The following is a 21,938-nucleotide window of genomic DNA, read 5'->3' as shown; positions in this document are numbered from 1 at the left end:
CTAATTTAATGTGTACATTTTAAACTAGATTACCATTTAAAAAACAAACCCTGTTTAAGTTATCTCTGGAATCTATTAACCTTTATACCCAGGAAGTTGACATTAATAGCCCCATTTTATTATTTATTTCTTTATTCTATCATCACTTGAGGATATATTTATCTATTTGAGAGAGAGAGAGAGGGGGAAACATCGATCGGTTGCGTCCCATATGCACCCTGACTGGGGATTGAACCTGCCAGCGAGGTTGTGTGTCCTGACCGGGATGGAACGCACAACGTTTTGGTGTGCAGCATGATGCTCCACAAAATGATCCGCCTGGCCAGGGCAAGAGCCCCATTTTAAAGGGAAACTAGAGACTAGGAAATGTAGAAACTTGCCTCAGCAAACAAGAAGCAAGCCAGAACAGAATTTAGACTACCTAATCCTCACAGCCTTCTACTGATTTCCTAAAGTTAAAAGATGCTTCCTTTCATAGGATGTTTGGCCTCTGGGTCACTTTGTCAAAAAATAATTCACCCAAAACCAATTGCTGAAAGACCAATTTGCCAAGAGCTAATTAGTCAAATACTCTTTTCACTGAAAAAAAGAAAAAAAGAAAAAAAAAAAGCCCCAGGATCAGTCACCTAAGCACTATCAATTATTTTCAATGTAGTCTAGAAAAGTATACTGTAACTTCCTGCTGTCTCCAGCAGGAGACGCAGACAAGGGCAGGGGCAGGGTTGGGGCGGGAACAGGAGCAAAGCAGACGTCCAAAGTGAAAGTGAGGACAGCAAAAATTTATTTAAATGGAAGCCAGTCACTCCCACCTAAGAGAATCCTGGATTAACATGCTGAGATAAAGCAGCTGCAGCAAAGTTGAGGCGAAACCAAAGCTGGGTGTATGCGATAGATTCATTAACTAGCAAATTAATTTATGGAGAGTCTGCCTTTGGACTGATAGTCAACTCTTCTCTCATATAAATCTCAATTTTTAGTAGAAAGCCCATGTTGCCCGGGTTTCCTGAGTTCACTCAGGTTTTCCCTCTGACCTGAGAGGTAAACAGATGGCGGAGAGGGAAAGTCTCCTAGGGAACCCTTCCTCAAGGCTCCTCTCTCCTCACCTTGCTCTCTCTCCTCCTCAGCACCCTATGGTTGCCCAGCATTTATTAATGTGCCCTGTAGAATCAGTGTATCCAGCGCAATGAGAAAGCCTAGTGATGGCTGCCAGGCCAGGCGAGGGACTTAGTTACAAGTGATGGAAGGCCCTTAGGAGAATCCACGCAAGGGGATGAGAAGCTGGATTGCATAGGAGAATTTGGGGGACCCAAAGTGGATTCTGGCAGCGGGTGGGCCCCCAGTAACCTCAGAAGGAAGAGGCAGTGGGAGATGGAGAAGGAAGTCCTGTTGGGTTCATTGTTGCTGGATGATTTTCTAGTTTTGGGGTCAAAATGAATGAAGATATATTTGGACTTTCTCTTCCCCCCCCCCCCAAAGATCTTATTTATTTTCAGATAGAGAGGAAGGGAGGGAGAAGGAAGGGGAAAGAAACATCAGTTGGCTGCCTCTCGCACACCCGCAACCAGGCACCTGGCCCACAACCCAGACATGTATCCTGACTGGGAATCAAACTGGGGACCTTTCTATTCAGAGGCCAGTGCTCAATCCACTGAGCCACATGAGTCAGAGTGCACGCATTCTCTCTCTCTCTCTCTCTCTCTCTCTCTCAACCTGGTTGGTTTTCCTAAACTTCAGCTAGCTCTGTTTGGCTTGATGGTTTTCCAAAGAAATCAGATAGGCATTTTAAAAACTAGCCAGAAAAATATGACACATACAGATGTGTGCTGCACCAGGACAATTTTTAGCATTTGAGAAAACTTAAGACAAACACTCAATGAAACTGCCAGATAAATGATACAGAGAACAAATCCCTGTTTCAGAGAAAATCACCTTCCATTTCTCAAAGCACATTCAATTTCTAAGGAAACTGAAAATTTCTCAAAGCACTTTCCATTTCTAAGAACACTAAATCGCATAATTCGATATCCCTCTATATTACTTTCCTGGGGTTGCTGTAACAAAGTACCATGAACTGCGTGGCTTAAGACAAGAGAAATTTATTGCCTCACATTTTGGAGGCTGGAAGTGAAGTCTGAAATCAAAATGTGGGCAGAGTTGATTTCTTCGGGAGGCCCTGAAAGAAAACAGGTCTCACGCCTCTCAGGTCTCTGGCTTCTGGTGGTCGCTGGCAATCCTTCACGTTCCTGGACTTGTAGGTGCATCACTCTGATCTCTGCCTCTGTGCTCATGGGACGTTCTCTCTGTGCCTGTGTCCAAACTTCCTTCTTTGTATCAGGACATTAATGATCAGATTAGAGTTCATCTTAACCCAGTATAATCTCATCTTAATTTGAATGCACCTGCAAAGACCCTTTATTTTAATAAGATCACATTCACAGATACTGGGGACTAGGACTTGAACACAGGGCTTTTTAAGGGACAAAATTCTATCCATTACTTCGTTCGGTAAAAACCGCTGGGAACCATCCAATCAATTTTCTACACTATAGCCAAGGTGCTTTTTAAAAAACAAACAAAAACCAAAACAGACTCATTGAATTCCAATTTTTAAGTGAAAAATTGCATAATTGCATTGCAATTAACCCTGTTCTATTCCCAAATCCCACTAAAACATGTGTAGGCAATCTTTTAAGGGTATAAGCCCACCAGGACAAAGAAAAGAGGAGAGAAGACAATTACAAAATTTTGGAAGCTGGAAAGGTTCCTGCCTGAGCGGTCCAAGAAAGATGAGTCCTAGGCAGACAAGAGGGAAGGAGGGAGGGGGGGCGGGGAAAAGGGAGGGAAAGGGAAAGTCAAGGAACACATAGCAAGGACTCATGGACAAAACCAAAGGGGAAGAGCTGAGGGAGGGAAGGAGGGAGGGGGCAAGGGAAAGTGGTGGGGGGTAGGCAGAGACAAATGTATTTGAAAAAATAAATTAAAATAAAATTAAAAAAAAAAAAGAGAAGCAACATGGTTCATGTGTCTATATCCCCAAACAGCACAGGAATCGGATACTTTTAGAAGCAGAAGAGAAGAGGTTTGTGGAAAATCAGCCTAAGAAGCAGCCAGAACCCCAGATTCTCTCCCTACACAGCATACACGGGTGGACAAAATACGTAAGAACTCTGGGCCAAAGTGTGCTTGAGCATAGCAAATAGCCCACCAGAATGTGTCAATAATGAAGACTGGCAATTTGAGTACTTAAGAGATTGTACCTAAGTGCACTGTGCCACCGTGACATTCTTTTGAGTTAATAAAGCTATTGTAATCATCATAACCTGCCTATCTTTTTCCATACAAACTGTAAACCTACATTTGCCCACCCCTGTATTTGAATGACCGCCTTCTCTCTGCCCTGAAAGAGGGTGGAGTTTTATTCTCTGGATCAAGTTTCTGAACTAAGGATCACTAAGAACAATGGAGGTTAGGGATATTATACTGAAAAGGGAGCATGTAGATACAAGACTTCTTTCCCCACTCAGACACACAAAAGTCCTCTAGGTAGGAAATTGGAAGAATCTGTTCAGTGGAATCTGGTTACCCCACCCCCCAAGAAAAGGCCTAAAAAATACAAACATTAAGAGTTATTCAAAGGAATGACCCAGCCAGACACTGTACAGTGAAGAGTGTTAACCTCTAAGCTTGTAAGTAGAGCTTCCAACAAACATCTTAGTTCCCTCTCCTTGTACCTGAGTAAACAACCAAGGCTACCAGACATTTGAGGGAAGCCTCCAAATGAGAGACAGGAAGAAAAATAAGCAGGGGAAAAATAAACTTTAAATAATGAAGACTGTACAGGGAAAACAACCTAATTAAAATCACCATCAGAGAGCTACTGCGTCTAAAAAATGAGAATAGGATGCTATAAAAAGGAACATTCTGAGAAACAAAGGAAGGTCTTAGAAGTTAAAAACAAAGTAGGAGAAATAAAAAAATTCAACAGAATGGTTGGAAGATAATGTTGAGGAAACTTCCCAAAAAGTAGAGCAAAAAACCGAAGAGGTGGAAAGGAGGAGAGAAAAGACAAAAAAATTAGAGGACCAGTGTAAGAGAAAAACAAGTTTTTGAGAAAATGTTTCCATCATTGAAGGCTCTTAGGTTCCATATGAAAAAAGGCTCATAGGAGGGAGGAAGGAGGTCAGGGAGAGAGGCACGGGTTGGGGTGTGAGAGGCGTGCAGATTTCACACAAAGGATCATAAATCACAATGACATCGATTTTCTAGACAGCAACTTTGGAATCTAGAAGACATGGAGCCATATCTTCAAAACTCTAAGGGAATGTGATATCCATCCTAGACTTTTACATCCAGCCAAACTATCAATTAAATAGAGAAGGCATAAAGAAATCTTTTGAAAGGCAAAGACTCAAAAAAAGTGTTACCTCCCACACAGGAAGCTACTTGAGGCTATTCTTGGCCAAATAAAAGGAACAACCATGAAAGTGGAGGACACAGGAATCAGGAATATGGGATCAATTCAACACAAGGGAGAGGCCAAGGGGGTCTTCAGGTTAATGGTGAAGAGATTGAAGCAAAGATCTGAGTAGGGAGCCTGAAAGCACCCAGTACTGACAGTATCAGTTCGGAAGGTTCCAAGGGCAATTTTTCAAAAAGAAAAAATTGAATGTAGTTCCTAATGTGCTTAAACATGTTGAAAGGCGGTTTATACAACCAGAGCATAGTTTAATGTGAATTAGTGATGAGTTCAAATTTTAAAAAAATTCTTAGTGCAGTAACAATAAAATATTGTGTGAAAAGATAAGTTGTCATGGTATAGCTGTGATAGTGTTTATAAAGTCATAATAATACAAACATGAACACTGATCTCACCAAATTATGTTACAACTATATTTGGGAGTCAAATCCCCACCTTCCATGTGGGTAATCAATAAGCCAGGCCTTAAACTTGAAATATCAAGAAAAGAGACATAGTTGCACATTATTTAGAAACACGGATGTAAAGACCAAGAGAATCAGCTGCAAGAGTTGAAAGTAGTTACCTCTAAGGAACTGAAAAACTAGGAAACATAACAGAGGACTGTTGATTTGCATAGCAAGCCTTTTAGAAACTACTTGTATTTGACTCCAAAGTCTGAAAAGTACTTAAATTTTTTTACTGTAATTGGATCAAGTTACTTTCTGCTCAAAAACTTTCCAACATCTCTCTTTGCTGTTAAGAAAACGTCATTAGTATCGCCTGCAGGGGCCTATGTGACCCAGCCCCCCGACTCCCCAAGGCTGCCCCCTCTCACGCCTTCTTTCTGGACACTCCAGTCACCTGGGCTGTCTTTGACTATGTCCTGCACTTTGGAAGTGCTCTCTAAATAACTGCTGAATAAGTACACTCATTCATTTAGGGCAGGGATTTTCAACCGGCGTGCCCCGAGAGGCACAACCTGCATGTCCCAAGAAATTTTAAAACATGTAATACCTGACTATTTCGTCAGGGGCACTGACCTCTCCCTTCAAAAAATGACAACAGCCAACACAACAGCCATCTGGTGTGAATGAATCAAAATTATACATATTTTTTGCTGGATTGGCAAAAAATATATTGTTTGGTGTGCTGCAGAATTTTAGTAATTAGTTTATGTGTGCCATGAGATGAAAAAGGTTGAAAAATTGCTGATTTAGGGTAAAAAATAAAGTTACTTCCCTGAATGAGAGGATACTAACATTTGGTCTCTCTCAGTCTCAAGCCTTTTAATAACAACTATTTCTCTGTCGTCCCAAGGTAAAACCTGCGTTAAAGAAAATTAAAAGGTAAGTAACAAAATACATAAATACTTATGGCACCATTTGGGGTATAAGAGTGGAGCTAAGTGGCTCATTAAGGCAAAAGTATTGCATTTCACCTCAATTACCACTCATAGAATTAGAGTCTCAATGTCTTATGAACCAATTGTTAGAAATAATCTGTAAAACGTGTATTTTCTGAGTCCATTTACATTGGAAACATCTAATATGTCCTGTGACTCTGGAAAGTTAAGTCACTTTGGGAATGATGGAGTATAATGCATTTTAGATGCTGTGTTTAGCATTATACACAAAGAAAGACATTAAATAGGTAAGATTTTAAGAGGATTATTATCAGGCTTTCAAAGAGGAACAAGCACCTCATTAATTGTTAATGTGTTCATTGGGCTTGAACAAATTTAACACCCAGAGTCACACGCAAACATATTTATTTAAGCACCCTAGAGATTTTTTGTTTTTTTAAAAATAAAATCAGGTCTTCCAGGATGATAGTAAATCACTATCTCCTCTCTCCAACATGCTCTCTATGGAAGAACCTCTTTACCAGTGTCCTTGCCCATTCTAAAAAATGGTATCTGCCATAAAGGACCCACCCCACCCCGCCCCACCCCGCCCCGCCCCGCCCCGCCAACCCACTATCTTTTCCCTTTCAAGCCCTGGTTTAAGGAGGTCCCTGGCAACAAGGAAGTATTATGGAGCCAGAAAAAGACCAACAAACAAAAAACAAAAGCTGTTTGAGGAGGCAGGGCTCTGTCTGCTTGCCCACTCTCTTTTTTTAAACATTAAAAATTATACTACTTTCTTTATAAAAATGTATCAAGAGTAGTTTGAACAGTGCTTGCTTTCTTCTCATAATGTAATTTACCATATGGAGTAAGCATCTTTTCTATGCCTTGGCAAATCATCATACTCCTAAGTTTGGATCAGCTTTAGAAATATATCCTCCATGCTTTCAAAGGCGTGAAATATCTCTGAATGTTCCCTTAAGGTGAAGTGTTGCCACCTCCATCACTTCCTCTGAGATGGGTTCTTCCTTTACAACACAACTGTTTACAACTATTGACATGTTTGCCTTCACTAAGTTCCTCTGGCCGCATATCCAGAACTACTTCTTAAACAGAGGCAGCGTCCACATTTCCATGGTCACCTACATCTTCTATAACTCTATTTACATTCCACCCAAATCCTGCAAAGTTTTTTGCACAGTACAGTCTTGCACTGCTGTGCAAAGCCAAGAGTGCCTGAAATTCTTAGAACCTGAGTGCAAATTTCACAGCAGCATCCTTACCTGAGCTTGCAGATTCACCAGATAGCTTAACATTAGTCAATTCATGCAGACTTCTGAAACGATGAAACCAGGAAGCTCCTGCCTTTCTCTGGGTGGTACCACGATACTGTTTCCTTCCTAAATCCCACTCAACTCCAGAGCATGGTTTGCATAAGAAAATATCTAATGCCTTCATGAACTAAAGTTATCAGCGATGCTTTAATAACCTTAAAAATTGCCTTCAAAATGAGAAATGCACTTAACCCCATGTATTCATTCATTCCACAAACATTGTTTGAGGGCTCTGTGTGCTGAGCTACTTACGCATGTGTTTGAGAGCTGCGACTAATAATGGCGTGTCCTGTTCTTTCCTCTCTACCACATTTCCTTCCCGGTGAAAGACAATGGCTCTTAAACCTGCCTGTCCTTTAGAATCACTTCAGACAGGAGCAAGCATTGGCACACAGCCACACTCATTCATTGATGTATCACCTATGGTTGCTTTGCAGTTAAAAACAGCAATGTTGAGAAGCTGCAACAAGGAGCACATGGTCCGCAGAGCCTCAAATGCTTACCGTCTGGCCCTTCACAGAAAGGGCCTGGCAACCTCTGATCTAGGGAGGTCGATGGATGAGCAGCATCGGCATCACTCAGGAGCTTGTTAGAAAAGCATAATCCTGGGCCCTGTCCTGGAACTATGGAATTGCACTCTGCACTGACCTCAAGGACCTGGAAAACCGGCAGGCTTCCTGGACTCACCGCATGCTACCATCCCAGGCTACCAGAGAGGGGCCTTTACTTTACATTCTCCCAGTGCCTCGAGGGATGAATAAGGAACATGGCCCCAGCCTGCCACGGTCGCTGTGTGCCCCTCGGGGTCTCCCTCCAGCGGCCAGGAGAGGCGAGCACCACTCTGGGTATTGCCGTCTGCAGAAGAAGTGGCCCCATCCAAGGTCACTTCCCCTCCTAGAGGTAGCCTGCATCTCTGGCCTGGATGACTTGGGGAAAATGCCTCTCAATAAATAGCTGAAGAGCCATCCTAGCTCCAGAGTTCCCCAGGCCATCAGCTGAGACCCGTTGGCAACAGCAACTCAACTTCTCCCTCTGCCCTGTCCTGCCTTCCTCACCCCTCACCGGTGTTCCCTAGAGCTCCCCCAATACAAGCCTGCCTCAGAGTCTTTCCTGGCACTGTCTTTAAGGAACAGAGTGTTATAGCAGAGATAAGTTGTGCCCATAAGCAAGAAAACTCAAAACAGAATAAGCTCCCTAGAAGGTGAGCGCTAGAGGGAACAGGTGACTGAGATGGATGTGCAGGAGCCTGTAGGGCTCTCAAGGCCATTTGCCGGGCAGTGGGATAAGGCGCTTCAGACAAAAGGCTGCCCCTGAGTCACGCTGAGTGGAGCGGACTCGCAGGCAACTAGTGGAAGATGAGGCTAGAGAGAAAGCCTTAAATGCCAGACTAAGACATCTGCATTCAGTGGACAAAGGGAAACCATGAAAGGCGTGGAGCAGGAGAATAAGGGGGTAATGATCCCAGCTGTGCTTCAGGAATCTTTACCGGCAATGGTCTAAAGGGACTGGAGTGGCAATCAAGGTGGGGGGCGAGGCAGTTAGAAAGCTGTTGCAAATGACTGGGTGAAAGGCAACGAGGACAGGAGCTAGTGATCAGCTAAGGGGCTGGCTTAGAATAAAGACCAGAGGGCTCAGAATAATCCAGACCCGCCTCCCAAACCGCCCTCAGCCCCTTACAACCTGCATGCACTTGAGCGAGTACCTCACCTCTCTGACTTCCCCCACCTGTAAAAAGGGGATAACGAATCAGGTACTAAATATGTAATGCCTGGCACATGCTGGGCATGCAATTAACAGAACCGCGCTCGGGGGCAGGGGCTGTGTTCATTGGTGTCTGCACACACATCACTCATCGCCCATCACCCCAGCAAGCAAATCTGAGGCTGGCTGCTCTGAAGACGGTCCTTGACAAGTGATTATTCTTGGACATAATAATTTAATGAGGCCTCAATTTCAAACACGCCTGTTGTTTATTGAGGTGCTTAAACCTGAATCGTCCCTCTTCTGGTGCGGGGGCGATCTCCACTTCCACTGTAACAGCCGCGTGCCCTGTTGTTATGACGACCGGTTTCCCAAACAGCTATCTTCTACAAACAGTTTAGGTTTCCTTATGCCCAAAAGTCCACAAGCCCCTGAGACAACAGCAGGGTGATATTTTTGAGCTTCCACAGGAAATACTGTCAACTCTTTATTTATTTATTTTTTTACAGCTCTTTAAATTAGCCAATTGGCTACCTGCTGCTTCTCCAACAAAAGCCCCAGCCGAAGCATCAGCGTGGCCCTGCACAGCGAACCCCATAAATGTTCCTACTGGTTGGAAATTGGTGCCACCGTGTATCAGCTGTCACATCAGTTTCCCACTGACGTTCACTATGCAGGAAAATGTAGCAGAAAACAAAGGTATACCCCGTATCTCATAGACACGTCAGAGTCTGATGTCAACAGGCTGCTCTGAAAGATTTAATTTAGAGTACTGTTGCATTATTTCTAACACTACTTCAATCCTATCACATGTGTTTTCCAGCAAATAGTCACCTTTTTGAAGTCACTTAACACATGGAAATTTTAGAAACACAGTTATTATTATTAATATTGCAGAATCTTAACACCAGCCATTATGTCCTTGTGGTTTCTGGCAGTTCATCTCTCCCTCCTCACTCCCCTACTTCCTTCCCTTCTTCTCCCCTGCTCCTGCTAATCTTCCCTCCTCTCTGACTTAGCTGTGGGGTGAAGGGTGCAGTCACCAGCTCTCATCGCAGCCTGGCCAGTATCTGCCCTCTTTTATTTCCTTGCCAAAAGGACCCAGTACTTTAAGGGTGCTATGTGTCCAGCTAAAGTGGTGATTTCCTTCGCTCTTGCAGCCAGATAACCACGTAACACAGTCCTGGCCAAGGAGACTCAAGCAAAGCTTGCTGGGATTGGGAAAGCTATTGTTTTACAGATTAAAAGAAAAAAAGATGGATTGTTCTTTTCTTCATTTCCTTGTCATCTATCTAAAATAAGATGCTGCAGCCCTAGCGAAATAGCTTAGTTGGTTAGAGTGTCATCCTGATAGGCCGAGGTCATGGGTTTGATCCCCAGTCAAGGCACATACAGGAAGCAACCAATGAATGCACAGATAAGTGGAACAACAAATCGATGTTTCTCTCTCTCCATCTCTCTCTCTCTAATCAATCAATAAATTTTAAATAAAATAAAATAAAAAGATGCTAGAGCATCTTACAGCTGTGAGGAAGAAATCTACATACCAAGGATGGAAAGCAATAAACTAATGAGCCTGGATCCTTGGTAGCATCCTTGAGCAGTGTAGCTGCCTACCTCCAGACTCTCTGTAAGTGCAAAAATAAGCCCTCCACTTGCTAAGCCACCCATGTCCGGTTCTTGCTCATGCCACCCAACACAATTCCTACCTGAAGCAAAAGATGAGGGGATTCCCTTCATTCAACAACTATTCACTGAGTGTTTACTCTGTGCTGGACACTGCTGAGAAAAGAAAAAACCAATAAATGAACAAGACAATGACAGGCTGTGGTATTAAGAAGGAAATAACCAGGCAGTAATCGGGGAAGGCTGGTCTCTCTAAGAAGGTGACATCTGAACTGACAGTTGAAGGGTGAGGTGGAGTCAACCATGTAATGGGTGGGAAGAAGGAGTACCATTCCAGCAAAAGCAAAACCCTGGTGACAGGACAGTGGTGGGGGTGTTCAAAGGACAGAGGGGAAGCCAGTGTGGCTGGGACACAGAAAAAGAAAGAGAGGGAGAGAGGAGGGAAGGAGGGTCTGGGTCAAGGTTGGAATTTTATTCTACATGCATAACAGAATTGAAAGCTACCAGAAGTGTTAAACAAGAAAGTGATAGGACCTCATATATGTTTTTAATACTTGTTCTCCCGATGACATGATGAATGACTTGACAGGGGCAGAATGAAAGGCTTGTCAGGCTACTGCAAGGGGTCCAGGTAAAGACAACGGTGGCCTGGGCTCAGGGAGGGCCAGTGGAGACACAGAGCAGGCCTGTGCCCCAGTGGAACTGCCTGTGATGTCCTCGCCTGGGCTGACAAGGAGCAACTTCGTCGGTGCACTTAGAATCCAAACAGGCCAATTTGCAGAGAGCATGGAGAAGGGTGTGTTTAAAATGCTGAGATGGCAAGAAGGAAATACAATTATAAGGTAATTGGAAGAAAAGATGGACGAATTCACAGCGAATGTTCTGATTGTTTTAGTATTCAGAGGGAAAGATTAGGATGGTGTCAGGAGCTATTACATGGGAACTTTCACAGCATATTAATAAGGAATTTAATAGAATTTCCAAGAGGTGGTAAAAACACTGAGTTCCTAGATCACCAACGTCATGACTTTCTCCAGCAATGCCAGGCAGCTGAGAAACAGGATGTGAGCAGAGGGCGAGGGTGACCCCAGTTTGTGACTGGAATGACAAGCGCAGTGCAAGGCCAAGGATGCGTGGCCGGGTTTGTGGCCAGGCAGCACTGAAGCACTGCACCCTTCATATTTGTGAATGCATCAGTTCTTTAATGATTGCCGTCCTACATTGTAGAAACTGAAACCCAGAAAAGCTAAGAAACTTGCTCACTTTCATGCAGCAGGTACTTGTCTGTTGTTAAAGTCTAATTTCTTAACCATTTAACTATACTATCTCTAAGCAAAATAGCAAGGAAGATGATGCTGGAAAGAGCAGGAAAAGGTCTAGGGTCTGGAGGTCATGATGCGCGTGAAAAGCTGTTGCTGAGGAAAGTCTCGCTGCCCGAAGCACATAGAAGTCAAAATACCACAGCACTGGCGTTTGGCGGGGGCGGGGGTGGGCGCGGGGCTTGTACTGTGAAGTCAGCCAGCAAGAAGACGGAAGTCAAGGCTCAGATCTGTACCCTTCTACCCCAATCCAGGGTTCGAACTGAGATTTAAGGGATTGCAGCACCAGATCATCCAGGACAGTGGGCCTTTCGCTTCCAAAAGGGTCCCAGCATTGGGGTACCAGTCATATCCCAGGCCCTTGGTTCTGTGGAGCAGAGCAGCTAAGATTTCACAAGTGTTACTCGTGAGTGGTCATCACAAGTATTACTCATAAACTTTGGTTCTGGATCTTGTTAGAAACAGGATAGGACCAGTTTGAACTGGTTCTATGGTGGCAAAGCTGGGTCGCTGGAGGGAGTGCATGAAGTTGTGTGAACTGAAAGCCCAGATCTGGCCTGGTGGCCCCATGGGTGTGGCTGTACCAAAGGGGGCTGAGCGGCTTGGAGAAGAAGGTCGAGGGGCTCTGGGTTGAACTTCCGGGCAGAAGGGCATCTAGCTAGCAGCTGCTGACTCGGCCTTGCCCAACTGCCCATTAAAATGCCCACGAAGCCAGAAGACCAAGACCCACAACATCACCCAAAACAAAGACTAACGGACAACCTAGTCCCAGATTTTGGGAGAAACTGGCACCACCTGTGAAGCAGATGGATCTAGATTAAGAAAAATCTATCCAGGTTTCTGGCTTTGCTTCATTACACAGAAACCACATGGCAAGATGTAGGCAGACACTCTGTACTTACCCCGTCTGACACAGACCCAGAGCTGGAAGCATACGGGGCTGTGCCAACCAGAACACTGGGCAGTCAGCCGGCATGGCCTCGGGGGCACCTGAGACTCAGACAGAGAGAGCTGGTCCCTAAACACGCGGACACACAGACGCCACACACATTCACATCCCACACACACACACCACACACTCACAAACCACACACATCACACTCACTTCACGTACGCACTGACGCCACACTCACGTCGCCGCCCAGCCACACTCACACAGCCCCGCACACCCACACACCACACGCACACTCACACACTGTGTTCATATCACCACACACACCGCACACACATATCACATTCACACTCATACCACGCACATTCACGCACACTCACACATACCACAGGCCATGTTTCTATATCCATAAAGCGACTGTAAATTCCAAAAAAACAGCTGGGCAGAATATACAATCAACAGCATACTCAGCTGAGCCAGTTGTGGAGCGTGGAAGGTAGTAAGGGAGACACGGGGAAATTACATACAATGGAGTCACAACTTGCATTTACCTGGGATGAAACTTACCTGAATTCAACTAACAATTGTTCAGCACTGAAAGAGGAAAGGGAGAAAAACCCTTTCTTAGGGCCTTTCCCCCTGCTCTTCCTCCATTCAAACTAGACTTTAGCTTTCACAGCCTCCAACTATTTTCCTAAACACAAAGAGAAACAAAAAAAAGTTTTTTCCTTTAGCTTTGGACTTCCAAGCAACTTAAGGGATTCTCCCAGACCCCTCCACATCTAAACAGGACCCCCAGAGAAGATGCGACATGTCCCCTAGACAGGGCCCAAAGGAAGGACGCAAGTGCGGACAGAGGCGTTGTTTTCCTCTGTGTGCCTCTCCATACTTTCTAAATTTTCTATAACGAACACTCATTACTTGGAAACCCGAAAAAAAATATTCTGCTCAAAGACAGTTCACCTTTCAGGAGCCCATCAGGTGACTGGGATGCGGGCAACGTGCTGAGCACCCCTGCGGGCCTGCTCCGGCTCTCAGCACAGGGAGGCGCTGCGTCAGCCCAGGGGTGCCCCCTCAGGGACTTGAGTCCCCAGCCTCTGAAACCCCGCAGGAGGCTCCCCGACCAAGGGGTCCATATTTCCAAGACAGCCTGAGGCGGGTGGGCAGAGCAGGGGACCACATTCACGCTCAGCAGTTACAGTGCAATACAGGGGCACTGCCCTGGGTTTAGAAACGAAAGGCCTGGATTCTGACCCAGGCTTTCCACCGCTTGGCTGGGTGACCTTGCTCAGGCTCTTTGCCTCATTGAATGCGTGTTTCCTTATCTGGTACAAGGTGATAATGACGGTTTTTGAGGTTATTTTAGTTATATAAACTAATGTCCAAAAGGAAACACCTTACCAATAGCAGATGCTCAGTAAGTGCTATTGGAATTCAAATGATAAAGAAATAGACGTGGTCCCAGAAAAAAGGGTGAGGCGGTGACGACAGAAATCCTCTCATTATTTCCAAATGTTCACAGTGTGGGTGCTCATAAACATGTTTATATTCGTTTTTAGGCTGCTATAAAAAACTACCAGACACCAGGAAGCTTAAACAACAGAAATTTACTGTCTTGCAGTTATGGAGGCAGAAGCCAGAGGGTGGGGGTCAGCAGGGTGGGCTCTGCGAGCTGAGAGGGGGTGCCTGTTCCATGCCTCTCTCCTAGCTCCTAGCGGCAATCTTTGGCCCCCGCGGCCTGTGGAGGCATCATGCCGATGTCCCGATCTCCGCTTTCATCTTCACACGGCGTTCTCCCTGTGAGTCTGTGTCCGAACTTCCCTTGTTATAAGGACACCAGCCATGCCGGATTAGAGCCCACTCTAATGACCATGCTGAATTGATTATCTCTAAAAAGACCCTATCTCCAAATAAGGTCCCATTCTGATGTAGTGGGGGTTAGGACCTCAGCATATAAATCTGGAGGGGACATAGCTCATCCCATAGCAATATTCTAAAACAGTTTTATCTCCAGAGAGATGGAGGGGTTGGGCGGGGCAGAGTGGGAGGAGAGCCTGTGAGGAAGTGAATGCTGTTCGTAGCTACGCTGGAAGGAGCAAGATCACAGCGTGGCTCAGGGCACACCCCTCCAGTCTCCTCTGCAGATAGAAGCAAACATGGCATTCAGACTGCGCAGAGGACCTCTGTGGGAATCCCGGCTGGAATACGATTTTCAACAGAAGCCAAATGGTCTTTTAAGAGTGGCTAGAGGCCATGGAAAAGCCCAGGCACCATTGACTGGCCTGGAACAACAGGTCCAGACATCCAGCTTCCCTAAGGACAGGACAGCCTCCCCAGCAGGAGGGTGCTGTGGATCACAGGTGCACAGATCAAGGGTGAAGGTGGGCCTCCAAGGGTCCAAGCCGGAGGGATCGCTGAGTGCAGGACAAGCCAGGAAAACACACTTCTCACTGACTGGGAGGGGACCATCTTCCTCCCACCAAGGCCCAAGCCTGGGACCCTAAATTCCTCTCTGGGTAGAGTCAGAATAACTTTATCTAGTGTCCAACAAATAGTAGTTCAGTGGACTGATGTCTAAGACAAAATCATCAAAGATACGACTTAGGAAAGAGGGTGCAAGACAGCCATACAAAACTGCATTTGTGTAGCTGGGTCATTCATCCACTTCTTCATTTTACAGTCACTGAAGGAATGTGTGGTAGATGGCAGGCATGCACATGTCAAGCACGTGGTGCCCAGTGTGGCAGGGCTCACACACTGACTGGAAAGCAAGAGGCATGAACAAGCCCCAGCAATGCAATGTGACCAGTGCTGAGCCTGTGGCAGGACGTGGTCCTTGTCTGTCCAGGAGACAAGGGTCATGCGAACAAGAGACTTCCTGAACTTTTACAAACAGCCTAGGTTTGTTACCACCTGTTTTTGTGGTGATTTTTGCAAAAAACCCTATAACCAAGAGGCTTGCTTTTGAGAAATTGGGCCATAGAGAGGCGGGGATGTTTTCTGCAACCCATCAGGTAGACAAGAACCTAAAAAGAAGAAACAAATGGGACTTTTGAGGAAAGAAAACGTCATCTCTGGGGACTACAGGAAGAAAATAACGGACACACAGAAGTTTTAGGAGATTTATTCACTCAAGAGACAGCACTCGATGTCCTGCGATAACTGGCACAGCATTAGGACAGGAGTACAATGGTGAGCGAAAAGACCCCTTACCTAATGGGCCATGTCCTTCCCAAGGGGGCAGACATTAGCCAATCATTATTTGAAACTATGACCACAAGTGTGAGAGGTGTGTACAGAGAACTGAGGAGAAGGGGGAGGCTTCGCCGTCAGGAAGCCCCAGGTACCCTCTACATGGGCACCCTCATCTCGGGGAAGGAACCCAGGTGGCCTTCTTTCGCCTCTTTGGGGGACCTGCAGGCACAGTACTGCATCCCCCCACCACCACTGGTGTCTTCAGGGGTCTCTACACACACTACACAGACACACACCACTCGGTCCCCCGCACTCCTCCCGCATCCTTCCCTCCTGCTGCGCCGTTACGTCTCTCTCCCCTGTGTTATTAACTTACTCATCTTTGCACCAAATGTATATTGAATGGACAAAAGCAAACAAAGGTCTTTTATCTTTAGTCTGTCAGCACAGGGAAACAAAGACCTGGGATTTTCTTTTTTTCATGGCACTATCAAAATGAATCGAGGTCAACAAGTTTAAACGTTAAACTGAAATAATTTTAACAAGAATAAATACAAAACCTCCAAATTTGGGTTACTGAAATCAATAGTATAATTGCAGGATTGTTGGGGGGGGGCAATTCATTCAACAAACACTTACTGAATGCCTATATTTCAGTCACTGTGCCAGGTTCTGGGGTCACCCAGTCACTGTGCCAGGAGCTGGGAATATGGCAGTGAAAACACGATGTCCCTGATGTCACAGAACTTAAATTCGACCAGAAAGAAAGATCTAAGGGTTTTAACTAATCACATGTGAGTCATCAGTATGTAGCTTGGAACTAGCCCTAGGTCCCCTTGTATCGAGAAGGGTGTTGATAAACCAAACCGTGTTTGGAGGAATATGGTGAAGCCCATGGAGGCCTGAGAACTGACTGGAGGACCCGTGGCGAGAGGAGGTGCAACAGCAGTTTTCAAATATTGAGAGAGTTGTCTGTGCACCCATGACCCCACAGGCCCAGAGTTCACCAGATAGAGATTACAAGGCAGCAGGAAGAGTTTCTCACACAGGTAACTGCTCCATGAAGGAGTGGGGCAGCCTTGTTCCCTCGGGAGAGGTATCCCATCCTCGGGGATGCTGCAGGAAAAAAACTGTGCTGTTTGGGACCAGACTAGACTATCAAGAGGTCAGACTAGTGTCCGAGTCCCATCAACTGTAAAGTCAAGAATTCTTAGTTAATCCCCCATTAAGCAGGAAGGCAGCATTTAGGAATAGAGGCTTTGGATTCTGGTCCTGGACTGGGACAAATCACTGCACAGGCTAAATCTCATTCTCTAGAGTGTAAAAGGGGGGCAGTAATAGCTCCCACCTACCCCAGCTGCGAGGATGAACTCCGGCGATGTGCGTAAGCACCGCTGATACAGTGCCTGGCCCTTGGCAAGTCATCAGTACGTGTTAGCTAACAGTGATATTAAGTGCTTTCATTTTATTTGACATTTCCATTTATTTAGGAATATCATTTTGCTGTAAGTCTAATTCTGCAATCTCTCATGTCACATTTACTAAATCAATTATTATAGCAGTGTAAAACTATAAAGTAGAAGCACTTAAGAGAAATTTGAAATGTTTTATTCTCCAGAGAAATTAGAAAAATGGCAGTACAAAAGAAGATGTTTAAGGGTTTAATGAAAGGGACTTGTGATTAAATCAAAGGGAAGCTGGGAAGCTATTAACATATGGAATGGCTGAGCTAGGCTGTGGCATGACAATCTATCTCCCGTCCTCCTTGGGAGACCCCCATCAGACGACGGAAGTAAAAATCAATCCAGCACACTGATTTTTATGAGGACTAAGTCGTGCCAGACCAATTTAATTTCCTTCTGTGACAGAGAAACAGGCTGCAGTGACACGAAGAAGCATTGGATATCAGATAACTGTGGCTTCAGCTAAGTCTTTAATTCCAGCCTACATAATAGCTGAATCTAAAAACTTAATTGAATTCTGCTGGCTAGTGGAAATGATCTCCAGAAATGGGAAGCAGAGGTTCAGAATCACTTTTTGAGTAAGGAGGAGGCAAGAAGCTCTTTCATTCATGGGACTGACAGAAAAACATGTCCCCCCGCACCACCACTGAACGCCTGTCAGGTGGCATGCGTTCCATTGAAGACACACTGCCCATGGTGCTAGCACAGAAGACAGAGAGGTGATGGGTCCACTCCCTGTCCTCATAGCCCATGACATTGGGGTGGCCAGCAGGAAGTAAGTTCAATTTGACACTAAAGGAATGGCCAGGGGCTCAGAAAGAAAGGACTTTTGAAGACGGAGGGAACTGTGGGGTAAGTAAGAACTCTGAAAATGTGGAATGTGTAGACCAGGGTAATTTACCTGAGTCCCATCTGCTTTGAGTAGGTGACCTCCAGAAGCCCTCTCTAGCTTTAAAATTCTCGTAATGAAGCCATTTTAGTGATTTTACAATCTGGACTCTCCTGAATCCAGACTTTCCTTTTGTCTCACGTGGGAAAAGTGTTGATGGAAACAGGGAGGAAAATGGCCTTCCGGCGTCCTATCTCAACACGTTCCCTGCAGGTCAGGGGCCCCCAGCAGCCTGGGACTGAGTTCATGGGTGGAGCACTGGTGGGGGGCGGACAGGGAAGAAGAAAAGAATAAAGAACCCTGGCTAATCTCCCAGGGTGGCTGAAATCCCGGATATTTGTCCTTTTCTCAGGTGACCACTGTAACTAAAGATGTCCAGTTCCCAGTCTGAAAAGTCCACAGGAATCAGGCCACTTTTCTAAAGACCCTGGGGACTGCCAGAGCACCTCCAGGGAAGCCTTGATCTTCAGAAATCTTCCTCTACCCTGAGGCCGATGGAAGTTTCTAGGGAGTTGAAATGATCCTGCCCACCCAAGAGTCCTGCCAATTTTAAGCTGCTTGCTGTCCTGGGACTGGAGCTGAGCTCTTCCCATGAAGGATGCAGGTCTTCAGGAGCACCTGCCGGGCAGGGCTGTCCACGGTTGGCAGGGTACCCCAAATATGCGTGCTTGTCCCAGGCCCCACCTGTTGCAGGGACCAGCTCTCATGGTGACTGATGGGCTATGACTCAGGATGGCAGAGGAATAAATGAATAAGCTTTGGAAATGAATAAATATGTACATATTTAGCCAGCACATAACTCTCTCATACCCATAAATATGAGCACAGGCAACATACACACGCACACCATATACTCCCAGTCACCTAGGCAACCATTCTCTGATGCCGTACTTTGTTATTTTTCACACTAGATCTTTTTAACCTTATTTCCTTGGAGTGCAGCTCTGGCCTTTGACTCTGAGGAGGAAAGGCTGTTACATATAACATTTACCAGGTCCGTTTTAAAGGCTTGTGTCTTATCCTGATTCTGACACTGAATTCAGCCAACACATCATTTGGAAAGTTGCTGAAAGCATCAGCAACACAGAATAACCATTCTGATTGCTACTGTGAGTCAGAAAAATTAGAGACAAATATAGTGTTAGGCCTTGCACAGTTCTCACTGACAGTTTTCGCTTTTTTGAAAAAGGGAATCACAAAGTTCATGTGAAAAGGGAGCCAGCTTTGGTCCTAAAAGATGGAGAGACCGATTCTCAAGATTAAAGTGACAGCTTTTATTTAGGACACATGGATTTAAGTTTATTGATCTTTTAAGAGTAGTTCACATTTCTTTCCTCCTCCTTATAATATATATATATATATAATACTTCAAATTAATCTTGTTTTCTATTTTAGATTTCATTATTCAAAAGTGCCAATAACATTAAGAAGTCAGGAAATGGTTAAAAACATTTTAATCCAAATAGTGACCTGGTTTTTGACAACATCCATGTAATAAGGAGTGAAATTTTGCCTTTTCACATCACCAAAGGCCTGCCTGTGGCAACAGTTAGTCTGTTTTCATCTCTATCCTGCAAGTATCAGTGTCTGGTAAATAATAATAACAATAATAAAAATTCTGATTTTGTGACTAGACCAGAAAGTTCTTTGCATAGCCTTCCATCAGAATTCTGCTGGTGGGGGGTGGGGGGTGGGAATGACCTAGTAAGAGTATTGAATTTATGGTCCTAATCCACTTTTCTGCGGTGCCTCACATAAGCACTGAGGCACTGAGGCTAGGGAGGGGAGTCTTCACTATGAAACAACTGCCTGAAAAGTAAGCTTCAGTGCAGAACTGACGGAGCCAGAGGGTGTTTATTCTGCCCTGAACTAGGATTCTGGTTTTGGAAGCTGTCGAGGGAGAAAAGGGGAGGCGACGAGGAGGACTCCACCCAGACAATCTGGGTTAGGTGCAGCGTCTCTAAGTCCAAGGAGAGAGGGGCCAGGTGGCCAATATACAGAGCAGTGAGCCGGCTGGGTACACAGGAGGCCAGAGCGGGCATGGACTAAAGGGGGGGCGGAGGCGAACCCGGGTGGAATGAGGGGTAGGTGGGCGTGCCAGGCGGGCTGTCCTCACACCCCACCCGCCCCAGCGGCGAGCCTGCCCTGGCAGAAGCAAAGAAGTCCTGGGTTTTCCCGAGGCGCGAGGGCTGGGCTCAGCCTCTGTAACGGTCCCTCTTTGACCCTGCTCCGTGAGCCTGGGTCTGTCAGTCTGTGCCCGCACTTACTGTCTTGTGGGTCTGTCTGCCTGTCTCCCTCCTCTCCTTGACCCCTGCCTACCTCCCGCTCCCCACCGTTGACCCGGCCTCCCCGCGCCTGGGGGTCTGCGGGAGCCGGGCTCACTCACCAGCGTGCAGGCCTCCCGCCTCGGGACCGCTGTCGGGGGCGGCGTTGCTGGGCGGCGTGTCCGAGTCGGTGTAGGTGAGCCAGGTGGACTCGGTCTCCCGTGTCCAGCTCTCGTAGTAGCGGGGCTCGATGGCATCGGCCCTGCTCCCGCCGCAGCCCATCCTCCCGCAAGGCGGGCTCGCCGGGCGGCCGCTCGGCTGGCGGCTGGGGCGGCGGTTCAGCCCCCGCGGCACAGCCCCGGCCGGGGAGACGGCGGCGACATCGGTCCCGAGCCTTCCCGCACCGCAGCGAGGCGCCCGCCGCGCCCTCTCCCCGCGCCCCTCCTCTCCACCGCCAAGGCCCTCCCCTTCCCCACCTCCCCTCGCCCTTGCCGCTCCCCCCACCCTACCCCACTCCACCCCACCCCAGTCCCCTTTCCCCGCACCCTCTCCGGGTGCGCCAGAGCCGGCGGCGGGCGAGGGGGAGGGGGGAGGCGCGGAAGAATGGGGGGTGGGCGGTGTGGAGAGGGGTCCCACCAGGGGTTTGGTCCGTGCAGGGAGTTAGGGCTCTCAGGCTCTTGCACATTCACCCATTTATCCATCCGTCCTTCCAACCATCCACCGTCCCTCCTCCCTCCCTCCCTTCCTCCTTGGGTCCATTCATCCATCTTGGGGAGAGCTGGAGTACTTCGGCAGGGACCCCAAGTTTTCTGCCACTTGTTTCAGTAACTGTGGCTATTATTGCTCACCATTCCCTAGTTCAAAAAGAAAGAGTACCCGCGCTGGGGACCTGCCGGGCAGTTCTAGAAAACGAAAGGAGGCCCCTGGAGCTGGTTTCAACCCTGGACAACTGGGGAAAATTATGGCCACGAAGACTTCAGGTGCCCCGCCCTCCCCTTATGTCTTAGCTGGTTTGGGGAGTAGAGAGTGGGACTTAGGACTTCTGAAAGAGTTGGACTAGGCTCTGTCGCTAACACCCTCTCCAGTGCTGCCACTTCCTGGTCTGAGCTTTGTTCTCAAGAAAGCAGAAGACCAGAACTGTGGGACATATGGACACCCTCTGTGGACGGGCCGGGAGGCACCGCTGGCTTCCATCCAAACCACCTGATGGCCTTGTCCTCATTCCAGGGTACACTGCCCAGCTCTCAGCCTTTTGTTCCTTGGTGCACACTCAGCTCAGGCTCGATGGGCAAACAAATGTACTAGAAGAGAGGGCTAAGAAAGGAGGATTAGAAGAATAAATTATCGATGACCAGGCACTGCCAGAATACATGGTGTTGAATGTTTTCACTCATTCAACACTTGCTAAATACCTATTATGGGAAAACACTGCTAATAGATATAATACCCAT

The 21,938-nt window shown here is 46.5% G+C and overlaps 1 protein-coding gene across 1 annotated transcript in view; it reads right to left on the bottom strand.

Annotated features, from left to right (window-relative positions):
* The window catches only part of BAALC (BAALC binder of MAP3K1 and KLF4), a 74,105-nt gene extending 53,307 nt beyond the window's left edge, over nt 1-20,798 (bottom strand). Inside the window, exon 1 of the mRNA XM_054590067.1 lies at nt 20,610-20,798. Within this exon, the coding sequence (XP_054446042.1) occupies nt 20,610-20,769 (160 nt within the window). The 5' untranslated portion in view covers nt 20,770-20,798. The remainder of the gene's footprint in view (nt 1-20,609) is intronic.
* Between the last annotated feature and the right edge of the window lie 1,140 nt (nt 20,799-21,938).

Source organism: Pteronotus mesoamericanus, unplaced genomic scaffold (assembly GCF_021234165.1).
Source record: "Pteronotus mesoamericanus isolate MK-2021 breed Mesoamerican mustached bat unplaced genomic scaffold, CSHL_Meso_final scaffold_174, whole genome shotgun sequence".
Lineage (NCBI taxonomy): Eukaryota > Metazoa > Chordata > Mammalia > Chiroptera > Mormoopidae > Pteronotus > Pteronotus mesoamericanus.
Note: the sequence above shows the minus strand (reverse complement) of the source record. Positions and strands in the feature narration are given on the sequence as shown.